This window comes from Metopolophium dirhodum, chromosome 1 (genome assembly GCF_019925205.1).
Source record: "Metopolophium dirhodum isolate CAU chromosome 1, ASM1992520v1, whole genome shotgun sequence".
Taxonomy (NCBI): Eukaryota; Metazoa; Arthropoda; class Insecta; order Hemiptera; family Aphididae; genus Metopolophium; species Metopolophium dirhodum.
The window spans coordinates 121,720,476-121,734,892 of NC_083560.1; the positions used below are offsets into that span (position 1 = coordinate 121,720,476).

The 14,417-nt window shown below is 29.3% G+C and overlaps 1 protein-coding gene across 1 annotated transcript in view; it reads right to left on the bottom strand.

Moving 5' to 3' along the window:
* Positions 1–553: 553 nt before the first annotated feature.
* Positions 554–14,417, bottom strand: part of LOC132934407 (uncharacterized) — a 104,675-nt gene continuing 90,811 nt past the window's right edge. The window contains exons 6-8 of the mRNA XM_061000715.1: positions 12,927–13,052; positions 3,040–3,079; positions 554–704 (exon numbers count right to left, since the gene is read on the bottom strand). Coding sequence (XP_060856698.1) covers positions 12,946–13,052 — 107 coding nt within the window. The 3' untranslated portion in view covers positions 554–704; positions 3,040–3,079; positions 12,927–12,945. The remainder of the gene's footprint in view (positions 705–3,039; positions 3,080–12,926; positions 13,053–14,417) is intronic.

The following is a 14,417-nucleotide window of genomic DNA, read 5'->3' on the forward strand; positions in this document are numbered from 1 at the left end:
GATATTATTATTTAATTGAATTGAACGCTTATGTTACTGTTTTAAAAGCAAGTCCACCCGTGCTCTATAATATGTGTCTATAGAAAGGATTCCGATCAGATGTGCATCGAGTGGATCGCGTCAAAGTTCCCCGACGAGAAGTGGAATGTGTAAAGAAAAAAAATAATGTTTTCGTCTTTGATTTTCAAGAAGGAAGAAAAATGTGCTGCTATTTCAAACATTTAAAGTTTATCTCTTAATTGAGATTATATTATTATATAATAGGTATATTATTATTATTATAGTATAAAAGGTACTTGGCTAAAGGAAGGAATAATACATCAAAGGTTATCAAACGTTTTGGTTTTAATAGTATTATTGTTAATAGTAATGAATATGACAGTTATTAGTTTCTTGCTGTCACAGATTTATTAGGGTGTTTTTACAATTGTTTCCACTCAATTTATGTATTTTTTTCTAAAAGATTATGATAATATAGGTATATATATTTTTTTTAAATTTTAATATGACGATTATTTTTATTTTTTAGAAAAGAAATGGAATTAAAAGTATATAAAAACTGATGAAGTATATTTTTTTTGAACATAAATATGATAGGCAAAAAAAAAAAGTTTATAGGAAAGTGCAACAATCCGAATGCTGCATATGCCGGCCTGGCGAGGTACTACCGGTAACACCCTGCTGGGCTACGGATTAGGCCATCCCTGTTAAAACATGGTTAAAACAAAATTAGTTAAACAATATTTTTAATAAAACATAATAATATCAAGTGTTCTTATTCTACGACATATTATAATATATACCAATTGTATAGATCTACAACCAGGATGATTTAATTGTTATTATAGCATCATCATCGATAAAATTCATTAAAGTTCATAGTCTACCAATTTACAGAATTTAAATCGCGCATTTTTCCAGGGTTAAAAATAATATCTAGCTATATTGGTACTGGTAATATGACCTTATACCATGGTATCGTATTGAATGGATCAACACTGTCGATTTATTTACAGACGATATCTAGGACTGTAAATCTATCTGACATCGGTAATTTTTTTTTGTTATCGGTGTTAGGTGAAAAATAATATTTTTAAATTCTTTGCATCCCTGTGTATTGCACAAATTAATCGAAATTTCTTTAGATATATATAATACATTATACATGAACACATTTACCGAGGCAGTAGTAGTCGTGACTTTGTAAACGATCGATATAAATAGTATAATCAGTGACTATAATATAAATTATGAAACGCTGTTGGTATAAAATCACTAGGTTTTATTACATAGGTTATTAATTATTATAAAGAGAAGTGTCGTGAAAAAAAAATTTCCCAAAGCTACGAATCGATCTTCCGGGAGGTTTCAAATTAAAACTACCCCAAAACGGCTCATCTGTGAACGATGATAAGGTCCGTGCGATGTGCTTGTACATTATTACTGTTATTAGCGAGGCGCATTAATATTATTATACTTTTACTACGACCGTCTGTTTTCTCGAACTGTATTATATTAGTGTGAATATTTGCATTTGGAGCTTTGTGCATAGTTTAATAATATGGCAGGGTTATTGAACGTATAATATAATACAATATATCATAAGATATGTGTCTACAATACATACGATTGAGTCTCGAGAATTGCTGTGTGAATTTATTATTTCTAAGAATATTATATTTTCATCCCTTTTGTGTATATTCAATCCCTAAATGCCGCCAATATATAGCACATAATATAGTATTGTCGATGTAGACAAGTCGAGTATAGTGCTTAAACCGAGCAGGATATTATAGGATTATTATTGTTATGACTATGTAACACGACAGTATTTGTCTAGTATCATAATAATACTATACTATACACAACAAGTGAATACCTATACCTATGATATGCCCATGATATTATAGCTTCGAATCGATTTCTCTACGGGTTTGAATTTTTTATAGAACATAAAAAACCCGGAGTAGGTATATAACTACCATCGACTGCCACGGATATCCGAAATTTTATCATATAAACGCGTATAATGCATTTAAAATGTGTAACAATAATAATTTATCAGCAGGATTTACGCGTAAAACTATATCGACGACGACGTTATAAATACGGTTGTCCGGAAACGGTAAATAATAAAACACGAGCTGCATGATAATATCGGCACCTAATTGAAAATGGAACTATAAATGCACCTGTATTGACGAAGACGATATATTTTATTGTCTAAATGCGCCGTAATCGAATTATTGGTTTTGCGATTCACCAGAGATTTGGCTGAACAGTATAATATACTCGTGAATGTAAAAATATATCGTGAACCATGACACTGCTGCGGGGGAGCATAAAGAAGAATAATATTGTAAAGCTAGATCAGTGGTATATTGTACAGTAAAATAAAAATCGTATAAATGAAATATTGTTTTAAATTTATTGAAAATTGAAATGGTAAAAATATATAAAATATATACTTTACGACATATGAAATAAAACAAAAAAAAAATAATAACAATAGCGCCGTGTTGCATCGTGTGCGTATTTTATAAGCTCATGCATAATTTAACATTTAATAGTTTGTTTATCGAGTAAATAGAAAACCATTATTTTGTGTGAAAAATGGCGTGACTCAGAGCTTATAAATGTATATAGTATAGGTGCATAATATGCGCGCGCATGTACGCTAAACATTTGTGATATTTACCTATAACACCAATGAGTGTTTTATTTTTGAACTGTAAACAGCGACAACGATCGTTTATACGTAAATAATATTTCAAATTTAATTTACTGGATATTGCAATTTTATTATTTTATTGGGTTATTAAGTATTATTTTTTATTTTATACTTAAACCTTGTATTAAAAAAAAAAAAAAGTGAAATTATTACATATGTATTAAGACAACAACACTGCGCAGTGTTATAGTAGATACTAAACCTACCGCTGTCGAACAGAAAAACAGTTTAAACTATAATAATATGTTCAATTGATAAAACTTATGACGGAGTTGATAAAAATCTGAAATTTCATGTTGTACACTTACCTACACGAACCATTCCTCTTTATGAGCTGAGGAAATATCGCTGAAACAAAACAAAAGGTATACATATAAAAATGAGTTATTTGCGTGTTTGTTTTATGTAGATTGCAGGTAGACAAAAATATAATATATTACATGTACCAATGGCTACAATATGAGTTATGACTTATGTCTATAACCAGCATAATATTTTATTATAATCAGAACGATTCGAAATCACACGATCGAGTAACACTGTTATTACTAGTTATTGGTCTTCCAAAAAATGCTGTTGAGCATAATACTACCTATACAGTCATTACTCGTCACAAAGTACAGTGATGGATGATTTCTTATCTTAACATTTTACATCTGACTACTTAGCCCAATCTATTACTTTCAATATTGTTGTAAACATTTTTTTTTAAAAGCAGTCACTCGTCAGATGAGTGTTTAGGTAGGTATAGTCGAAACGAATCGATGGTACCTACCAACTACCGGAAAATTATCATCCCTGTATACGTTTTAAAAAAAAATGGCGAACATAATTAATAATTAACGACAGCTTAGCGTATATATCATCACGCGCCTATCGTATGGCACGTTATTTAAAAACATGGTTTTCCGTATGAATCACTTGTTGTATTCAATATAAAACGTATTTTTACGACACGTTTGTTTAAATTCTCGTCGCATTCCTGTAATTTATGACGTCCCTACTCAGCATTTATTATAATGGGTCTACATTTATATCCGTCTTTTTGCCCGTTGGTATATAGGTATTATAGATAATATACAAACCCAGAAAAAAAGGACGATATACATGCTTCTGTTGTGGCCGAAAGAAACATGCATCGAAATGTATACAATAATAATTATTATTATGTGCAATTTCGAACGAATGCAAACTTTAATGACCTATACCTATACTGATATTATTATAGTTCCGGCGGAAGCATCACGCTAGACCCTTAAACAATTACGGTGCTTCCGAAAGGTGGGTTTTTTTTTTGTTCGTAATATTATTATCATTCGTCAGACCGTTTGTCATTAAGAACTCCACGACTCATTAGGTATCCCCATTGAAATACTATAGTATTATATTTACCGGTCGTGAATAGTCCGCTGTCTTAAATACGGCCTAAACACGAATGCGAATATTGTATTATAGTTGCTGTGCCTCAATTATTGTTTAACCTCGTCATAATCATATTATACACTTGTGGGAATATACGACCGACTCTAAATACCGTACGCGATAGGCTGTGAATTGTTTCAAAAAATCCTTTCGTACGATTGTTTATACAATTGTTATACACGCACAAAATTAGTTTTGCGAAATCGTACGAGTCGACTATATAATATTATAACGATACGATAACATTAATTACCTATACTACCCCTTTGGCATATAGGCGAGGTACACATAGTGGCGAACACGTCATAAATGGGTATAATGTATAGAAAACCACCGTGTCAGAGGCACGTGCAAGGTAGCGGTTATAATAACGGACGCGAAATACGCTTACGGGGATGATCTAGTCCTAATACGCATTTCCTCCCGGTCAAATACACGACGACGACGGTGAAAAACCGTTTAATATGCTTAATGCACATTATAATTGGGTGCGGTGCCGCCGACAAAGTGCACATAGCGAAACACCGACAATATAATATGTATAGTATATTATTATTATAATGGTATTGTATCTTGTTTAAGAGGGAGGCAGGGGATATTTAATTAGAAAACAAATCCCCAACTAAAACAACCTTCTATCGGTGGCGTATATGGGGTTGTACCTACCTATTATAAGTATTATAATCTAATAATGTTTGGGTATCCGCGAGGAGTGCGAACTTTGCGTGTTAATTTTTTCCGTTCGTCGAAACACGTTTATCCCAACACTAAACATTATTACATACGGCCAACACACAACAATATACTATTAGGTATATTATAGCCTGATTTATGATAAGTATATTTTCTATTTTTCTATTTATTGCGATGAAATTTTTTTTATTGTAAATCGCGTAATACAGATTATAAAATTAATCGAGATTTTTTTGATTTTAAAATATTGCAATTCTTCACAATTTTTTTTTTTTTAATGTTATTACCTGTGTAAGTGTATAACGCAATAGTTACGTTTAAGTATCTTAACTACAAAACTACAACAACATTTAAAAAATACCTATTTTGATATTTTTGATTGACGTTCCAAAATCAAGACGTGCAGTTTGTAGTATATTTTGATATTATATACAGTATTGTAGTACTGTAGTATTATATTACAGCTTTACTGAGATTTTACCCTAAACTATTACAAAAGGAATTATACAGATTTACACAGCTAATACGCGTATTAACTGCGTCGACCAGTCACCCTAGAATAATTGTATTGTTATTGTCTACGGTTGGTGAGGTCTCTTTTCATACCGTTTTTATCGTACACTATAATAGCAATATGATCCTAATGTTTTATATCATAATCGTTTAACCATATTAATATATTATAGTTATATCAATAATTTTGGACAAATGACTGATTCTTTTGAGTGATATATTTTAAAATGTATCGATGGTAAGTAGGTATAGCTATTAAAAACATTTGTAAGTACCTAAGAGAAAATGTATGCATGCAAAGTAATTTGGCCGAAAAAGATTTCGACAAATTATCATAATATTAACATTTTCAAAGACTCCACATTTTATTATAACAATATTTAAATATAACTGTTGTTTTTGACCTTGAATGAACTTTTATCCAAAATGTATCAGAACTATTTAAACGAGAAATAATCATCAGATGAGTCTTTTAAAGTTAATTATGTTATTTCTTTTATGTGCCCCATCAACTATTTAGTAATTAGCCAGTATGAAATGTATATTTAAATATTTATGAGGGTTAGCTTAAAAATTAAGGTTAATTATTAAATATAGGTTTGTAATTTTGTATATTAGATTCTGAGCGAAGCGATGAATGTATTGAATTTACAATGATGTGTGTTTTTTTAAATTTATTTTTATGTCTGTCATCACCTTTTAGGACAGTAAAAGTGCTTAGATTTTCTTCAACAGTAACTTTTCTGATAGGAAAGTGAATCTAGTTAGTACTTTGGGGGGGTAAAAAGTTAGTAGTTTCCAAACGCGACGTGAAAAACAAAAGAGAAATTAAGGAAAAACTAGAATTTTTACGCAAAATCTGTTTTTGAGAAAATTGATTTTAGTTTTTGGTGCAACTCTAAAACAAATGACCGTAGGTACATGAAATTTTGACTGAATGTTTATATTAGCATTTTCTATACACGATAAAATTTTGAAAATAATTCGACTCATTTTGAGCTGTTTACGGACATTGTCAGTTTTAAATTTTTTTAGTTTTTTTTTCTATAAATATCAATAAAATTTTATTTGTTGGGTAAAAAAGCTTGAAAATTTAATAGAAGGCTCCTAGGTTATTGTTTCAGAGGCAGATGAAAAAAATTAAAAATAAATAGGCACATTTTTTGTTATAAGCATTTAAAGTTCAAATTTAAAATTTAATAATTATTTTGTAGTTAAAAATTTATAAAATGTTCAACTTTTATAGCTAAGGATTGAAAATTGAAAACAAGGCTCCACGTAAATAGGTTACTTATTAATTACTTTATTCCCAATAATATCATCAAAATATATACTTGGTACTTCGTAATATCATAGGCTGACTGACCGTTTTCGCTCAGAATCGTTTTTCTTATACAATGATATTATATCATTGAATTCAAATTTAACACCATCCATTATGGTCACCCATTTGTAACTTACTGTACAGCAGAGCAACATCCACTTACCCACCTTTTTTTATTTTATTTCTTATTATATTAATAAGACTACAATTCAAACGAATATTATAAGTCTATAAGGTTTTGGAAAATATTTAACATTTATATTTAAACTTATTTTAGGTACCTAGGTAAGGTGCATTATTAAATATCAATTATATAGATATTAAAATTAATTAAACGTGTTTTTAAAGTGTGAAATAATGCGTAGTGTTCCAAATAATATTAACATAAACCTACTTTCAAATTACTTAGCTTAAATTATAGTGTACTACATGATATATAATCGTCTTTGCATAAAATTATCATGACTATAGTAAAATGGAAGGTATAAAATTAAAGATAAATATACCTCTTTATTTGGTTGGGTATAATATTTTTTCTCGTGCTATAACATATTATTTTTTTTTTTTTTTTTAGAATTTTTGGGAAATATAGTTAAACATAATATTATAATATACTTTCGAGTTTAAACCATATTAAATATGTATACAATATACATAATATAGTACCCTCGCATATGTATGCACTAATCATGCTTAGCCTTTTAATAAATTATTACGCACGCATATATTAGTCTAGTCTTAAAATCGATAAGCTCTCTTGACATTAGGGTGTGTAGTATACGTAGTGCTGTTTTCATATACATGATTATTTTAGTATATTATGGCGACCATATATGTATATTTTGTTATAGTATAAAGCATATTATATAATATTTGTACATGAATTAGTGTTTAAATTGGTATTGTTGAGATAAATAATCAGCTGTTATAGGCCTCTCCATACAAAAGACCTATGTGTACAATCAGCCTAAACCTCGACACTGGCCGGCCACGTATAATTAACGATAGCATTTGATTCAGTCTCTACCTAGAATCACAACCTCAAACACTTAATGCTTCAAAATGTGTTTATGACAAAGTTTCTCATAAGTAGTTTATAATATTATTATGGTAACTGAAAATTCTAAAAAATATATACAGTTTTTTTTTTATAAACATTTGAAGTTTGAATTTGGATGAAGTTAGTTATTAATTATTTTGTTGAAATTTAGAAATAATTTTCACGTCGGTACTTTAAACTTTTAACGCATTTTATAATATTTTATACATAGAATTACATTTATAAATGCAATGTTTTTTTGAAAAAAAATAATTCAACCTACCACTTACTAATTTATAGTACGTAAATAAGTAATAAAGTCGAATAAATTACTTTAATATGAATATAAATATATCATAAACTTAGGCTGTCTTCGATCATAATCGTTTTTCGTCTTAAATGGTTTATTATCCAATTCAAACCCCACACACGTACATTACAATCACTTACTTCTCAATATTTTGTATACATCATTCATTTTAAATGTGTACAGTTTAGTTTACTAAAATAAAAAAGTTAATAGCATACATTCATAGGTTAAATATTATTGTTTTTCAATAAATGTTTTATTTTAATTTTGATCTTAACTTTAACTATAGTGTTGTTAATATTGCTATTCATAATGCTTATGATTGTGTATTGAAATATAATTAATAAAAAGTTGACAAAACAAAAAAATCAAACAAAGACATAAACACCCTTCACATTAAATTAATAAAATATAATGAACCAATCGAAAAATGTATGAAGATTTTAGGTGTATGAAATATGTTTGATTATAATATTGTACGTTCGCGATTAGTACCAAACATATAACGTGTTTTAATTCTAGTAAAAATAAAGAATTGAAAAATGTAAGGTCGTACCTGTGCTCTATAATATATTGAATTCTATAATAAATTATGATATACTTTTTACGACGCTGAGCAGACATTGTATAAGACCGTTGTGTTCGTAGACGTTCATTCTAATATAACAAATTCTTACATGACTTGGAATATATTTTTAAAACAATATTTATATTTTTGTTATAATATTATATTATCACCACTGATAGCCACTGTTGTATTATAATCAATTTATCAACCAATAACTATAATATAATATTATACCATTATATTTATAATGATTTATGTCTTATGTAATTTCGATTTTTGGCGAAAGTAAAGTTTTTGTTCTTTGTAAATATTATGGTGTATTTTTCATTGGCTTTTGTAGATCATCTACGAACTCTTGGCCTTATGCCTCTCGGCTTTTTGCCAAGACTTTCCGTATAGGCTTTCACTTTCATTATTAAGTATTTATTTCTGATAGGAAAAACTTCATTTATTGTTATATTGATATTTTTATTGTAGTCTTGGATTTAAAATTTGAACCGCATTGTGGTATATTATCGATTCTGCGCCATTTTTTCATTCGCTTAATTCATCGGGCATATACATATTTTGACTGTCCATACGTTAAATAAACATAATATAACTGGGACGCAGGGTCGTACTATCAAGTTATCGTATACGATATTTTCATATTTACGAACGTCGCGGTCACTATAACTATAATCTACACACACATAAACCAAAAAACAATATTTTATAAAAAACCTTTTTGACAGTGCAAACGAGAAAATATTCTAGTAAAATTGTACCTAACCATGGTTTGTGTGATAAGACGATTACATATTATGGTGAGCTAATTAGATAACATGATTATAATTTCCGTATCAAAAAGCCATTAGTTAAAAAAACACACAGAGAAGGGACAGTAGGTGTTTCATGTAAATCATCTAGTATATTATTTGAAATTATTTAGGTTGGTAATGATATGATAATGCAAATACAATAATAGATAACAAATTAAATATCTAGTGACGAGTTACGTCATTATAACGTATATACTAGCTATACATACTTCTCAAATTGTTTACAAAATCAAACATTTTCCAAATAAAATGACTCAAAAATAAAGCAGGGTTTGAAACCGTTATTAATTTAATCAAACTGCGTCAGCGGTAACCGGAAATTTTTTGAATACCGGTTACCAGTTTTATACCGGCCCTGTTGTTAGCGGTAACCAATTACCGGTACTAAATTCAAAATTACAGGCTACCGTTAAGTGATAACTACTTCCGAAAAATTTCGGTTACCGGTAACCGATTGAATACTGGTTTTCTTAAAAAAAATTTTACTACACCTTTGTACCCGTATACTTCATACAATATTCGTGTTGTTATAGGAATCAAGCTATTTTATAGATTTCCCAGTACAATATACGATGAGGGAGACCGGGACTGACTATCGAGAACCGTCATTACTCATTAACAACCAACGATATTTTATGTTATAGGTAGGTAGGAAATAGAAATGTAGAATACCAATTATTTGAATTATTATTACAAGAATTGAGACTAGGGAAAAAAAAAGGAAGATATAATAGTATGATCTAAGAATAGTTTTAAGAAGTTATTATTTATTATACCATTAGTAGCTACGAGCGTATAATCGTTTATGTTGCTAAAATAAATTAAACATAATATTATTATAGTTCATACATAACGGTAGTCAGTATTTATAAATACCGGTAATCGGTTCTTAACCGGTTAAAAGTTTAAAACATATTACGTTATTATAACGTTTTATGTTAGCTGAAAAATTGTCATGGTAACCGGTAACCGATAACCGGGAGTACAAATAGGTTTATAATAACGGTAACCGATTATAGGTTCCTCAAAATTCCGGGAAATTACTGGTTTTGGGTAAAAACCGGTAAACGGTTTCAAGCCCTGAAATAAAGTAAGTTATAATATGGGTGCATCAATATGTATTGATATATTATGGAATATTAAAAAAAAAATTAGTACCTCTCTGTAGTTATTTGAAATATTCTACAAATGTCAAAAGATAGAGACAGGCCTAATTAAAATTTTACAATTTTGATGTATATACCTAGATATAGTGAGAATTTTGAATGGGGGTACAGATGTTTTTGAAAACATTTTGAAATACTGACAAAATGTTGCATATTAGTATAACAATGTTCTTTTCAACTAAACATTTGTTTTCGTACCTAGCTTTTAACAGCCAACTTTTTTTAAAAATGTGTAATGGATACTTATAAATCATAAGCATTTACCTAATGAATTCATAATGATAAGTTAAAATAATTATTAATTAATAATAATCAATTAATGTTTCATCAACCGATACCAGCTAATACAGAAATTATTAATTCTTTAACTCAATTATATACAATTGGAAAGAGTTATTTTCTTTAAAAACAAGTCATAATCCAACACCGGAATACCATTTAGGAACATGTCCGATTTTTATGCGACATCATATTTTTTTTTTGCCATCTCTGAAAGATGTCTTTCGGTAAAAAGTTACGTGTACGTACACGTGTCAATATCATTATATTATAATAATACCTATACCCAAATATACATAATACACGGTGCGGGTCGCGGACAATGTATCACATTGTAAACGTCGTATTTTACGTAAGGGTACAAAAAGCCGTTGCGGTCGCGTCGAAAGTTTTTGGCGATAACTGGATTGTGTTTCAACGATGGTCGTCATTTAATCGAGTTCGTGCAACGAAACATTGTCACCGTTTTCATACTATGCGCACGTGCCCGACTATAGTCGTTTCGATGTCGTCCACGTCAAAGGCCGTATTTTTTTTTTATTTTTTTTTCCCCCAAAGCGCGGACCACGCGCGAACGTCACCGAGTCGAAAGTTTTCAATGGCCGATAAATATATTAACGACGAACTTTATTAATTAACGAAAGGCCGTCGTGGCGGAACGAGGAGACGAGTAATTTGACAATCGCGTAATAATAATATATTCGTGCAGTATACCGCTCACGGCGGCGGTCGATCTTTGTACGAGCCACCGGTAGCCACCACGAGCTAAGCTTATATTATACAGCTACCTACTGCAAATCCTATCCAAATGGATTTCTTGCGCTTTTTTTTTTGAATAAAATTTATCACACTCACAATACCGCACGATATAAAAGTATACCGAACAATATAGCAAGTACTACAACAAGAGATATCACTGTGTATTTGGTTATTGTTAGTAGTAGGTAGGTAATAATTCAATTGGAAATAACTTTCTAAAGGCGCCTATTCACCTATATGTTCTATAGGATTCGGACTTGATTATATATTTTTACCTATGGTAAGATTATATTATGTAATATTAGTTTGAGCTTCCTACGACCACGAGATAATATTATACTGACGTATCCGTGATTTGTGGGGTTCAATTTATAATAAAATATATTATGTCTTATAATATTGATCAATAATTTAAATGTTTGATATTTGTAGTAATATCGACGTCAAAGACAACATTTTGAAATTATTAAGGCACAATAATAATAGTTAAAAATACAGGTTGTCGACATTTTATTGAGAACTTAATTAAATGATAAACATAATTTTAAAAAAAATTATCATTTTTTGAATCACAAAACTTATCTAAATAATATTATGATCTAATTTTTTATTTATTTTTTTGTCTATTTTGGAAGTATTACGGGATTTAAAAAAAAGATGTTCGTTCAACGTAGATCATTCAATTCATGTATTATATGTTTATGAGATCCTTTTCAAGAAGAATAAATTTGAACAGAGAAAACACAGGTCAATATATTTTGAGAAATAATTTTATTACCTATAAATTGAAATATAACTTGTGGATAATACAATAATTTACAATATTAGAACATAATTATTATAATTATCAAATTCACTACAAACCGAATCTAGCATTAAACTTGTTGTTACCAAAATTCGTTGGCACAAAATATATCAAAATATTTCCATGTGATCCACACATGCAATTGTATGTAATAGGTGCAAATATGACCACTATAGGTATAATATAAATAATTAATAACTGATACAACTAATACGATGTTGTACGATAGCAATAATAGAATTGTTTTTTTAAATTTTATATCGATTGGAGCAATGTTAAAAAAATAGAACGAGTGAGGTAGAACCTAGAAACATTCCCTGGTTTCGACAATGACAAGGGAAGTACATAATATACTTATTAGGTACCTATATATTATATTATTATAATGTGTAGTTACGCAAAATGTTGTAATAATAGAAAAAGGTATTCATCAAGCGTTTATTTTTATTTTTTTTTTTATTAAAACGTTATAGGTAGGTATTTAATTTTTTTTTACCTGTCAGAGCCAGTATATTTCACTTTGCCTGGCAGTAGAGACGGACCCGTGCCGAGCTGTACCCTAGCTGTTGGCCCGCAGGGTGCTGCCAGTTTCCCGACCGTCCAATTCCGTTTACGCCAATCACTGAAATCATTAAATAATAATATTATTGTTAGTATTTTATTAAAAAAAATGGTTAGTTAAAAACTATACAATTCTACGATACACAATAGACATTGTGATTAGTATTATATCAGAGACGCCATTGTTGTTATTATTATTTTATTACTTGCATTATATTTTATTTGTATACAACCTTTAAACCCATAATTATTGTACAACATTAAAATGATGTATCTTTTTTCACATACACGATACACTTATATTACATGTGTGTATGCAATAAATTATTAACGATTTTAGTTACTATTAGTTTTTTTTTTTTTAATTTAATGTATTGTTATAATCCATAAAAGTTTTAAAAAATGTTCATTATCATTTCAATTTCCAATTGATATAAACATTTTGAAAGTAAAGTTTCACTCTCGGAAATGTAGTGAAATGGAGTGATATGAATTTATTAACAACATATTATTTTGCACAAGTTTCAGCAGCAAAACTTAAATGCTTTTTGAGCAATAAAATAAACCATACGTTTTAAAACTAATTGCCCAAAGTGCAGGATTTAATATAATATACTTAGAACGTAGATAAATGAGAGAATTGAGTGTTATAGTTTGGGAATCATAAATGTACGTGTACTATAGTGTTAATACTGGTGATATACCTAGTTTAATATACCCTTGTTTAGTTTTGTTTTTTTTTGATAACAAAATTTATTATATTTACCATCTCTATTTACACGTTTACAATAAGTAAATATGACGAGATTTGATTGATGGGAAGGGGAAGTCACCCAATGGTGGAACCCCATGTGATGATATACCTATTATTCTTTATTTGAAAAATCAAAATAACAGTACGACAGCAATACTAGCTTTCAACTGAAATGATTAAGATAACAGCGATCGTTCATACGTTGGCAATATTTTGTAGTCACTAATTTTTATAGTTTGGGAATCAGAAATGTACGTGTAATACAGTGTAAATATTGGTGATATACCTTTGCTTTTTTTTTTGATAACACAATTTATTTTATTTACCATCTGTATTTACACGTTATACAATAAGTAAATATGACGAGATTTGATTGACGGGTAGGAGAAGTCACCTAATGGTGGCACCCCATGTGATGATTTACCTATTATTCTTTATTCGAAAAATCAAACAGTACGACGGCAGTACTAGCTTTTAACTGAAGTGATTAAGATAACAGCGATCGTTCATACGTTGGAAATATTTTGTAGTCACTAATAGTGTTTATAGTGCCAAGCTGTATTAAAACTTTTAAATATCTCAACGTGACGTGTGCAAAATATTATCGGAAACCAAAAAGAGATAATAATATTATCTACTCATAATTTTCTTATAAAGAACCAACTGAACGCG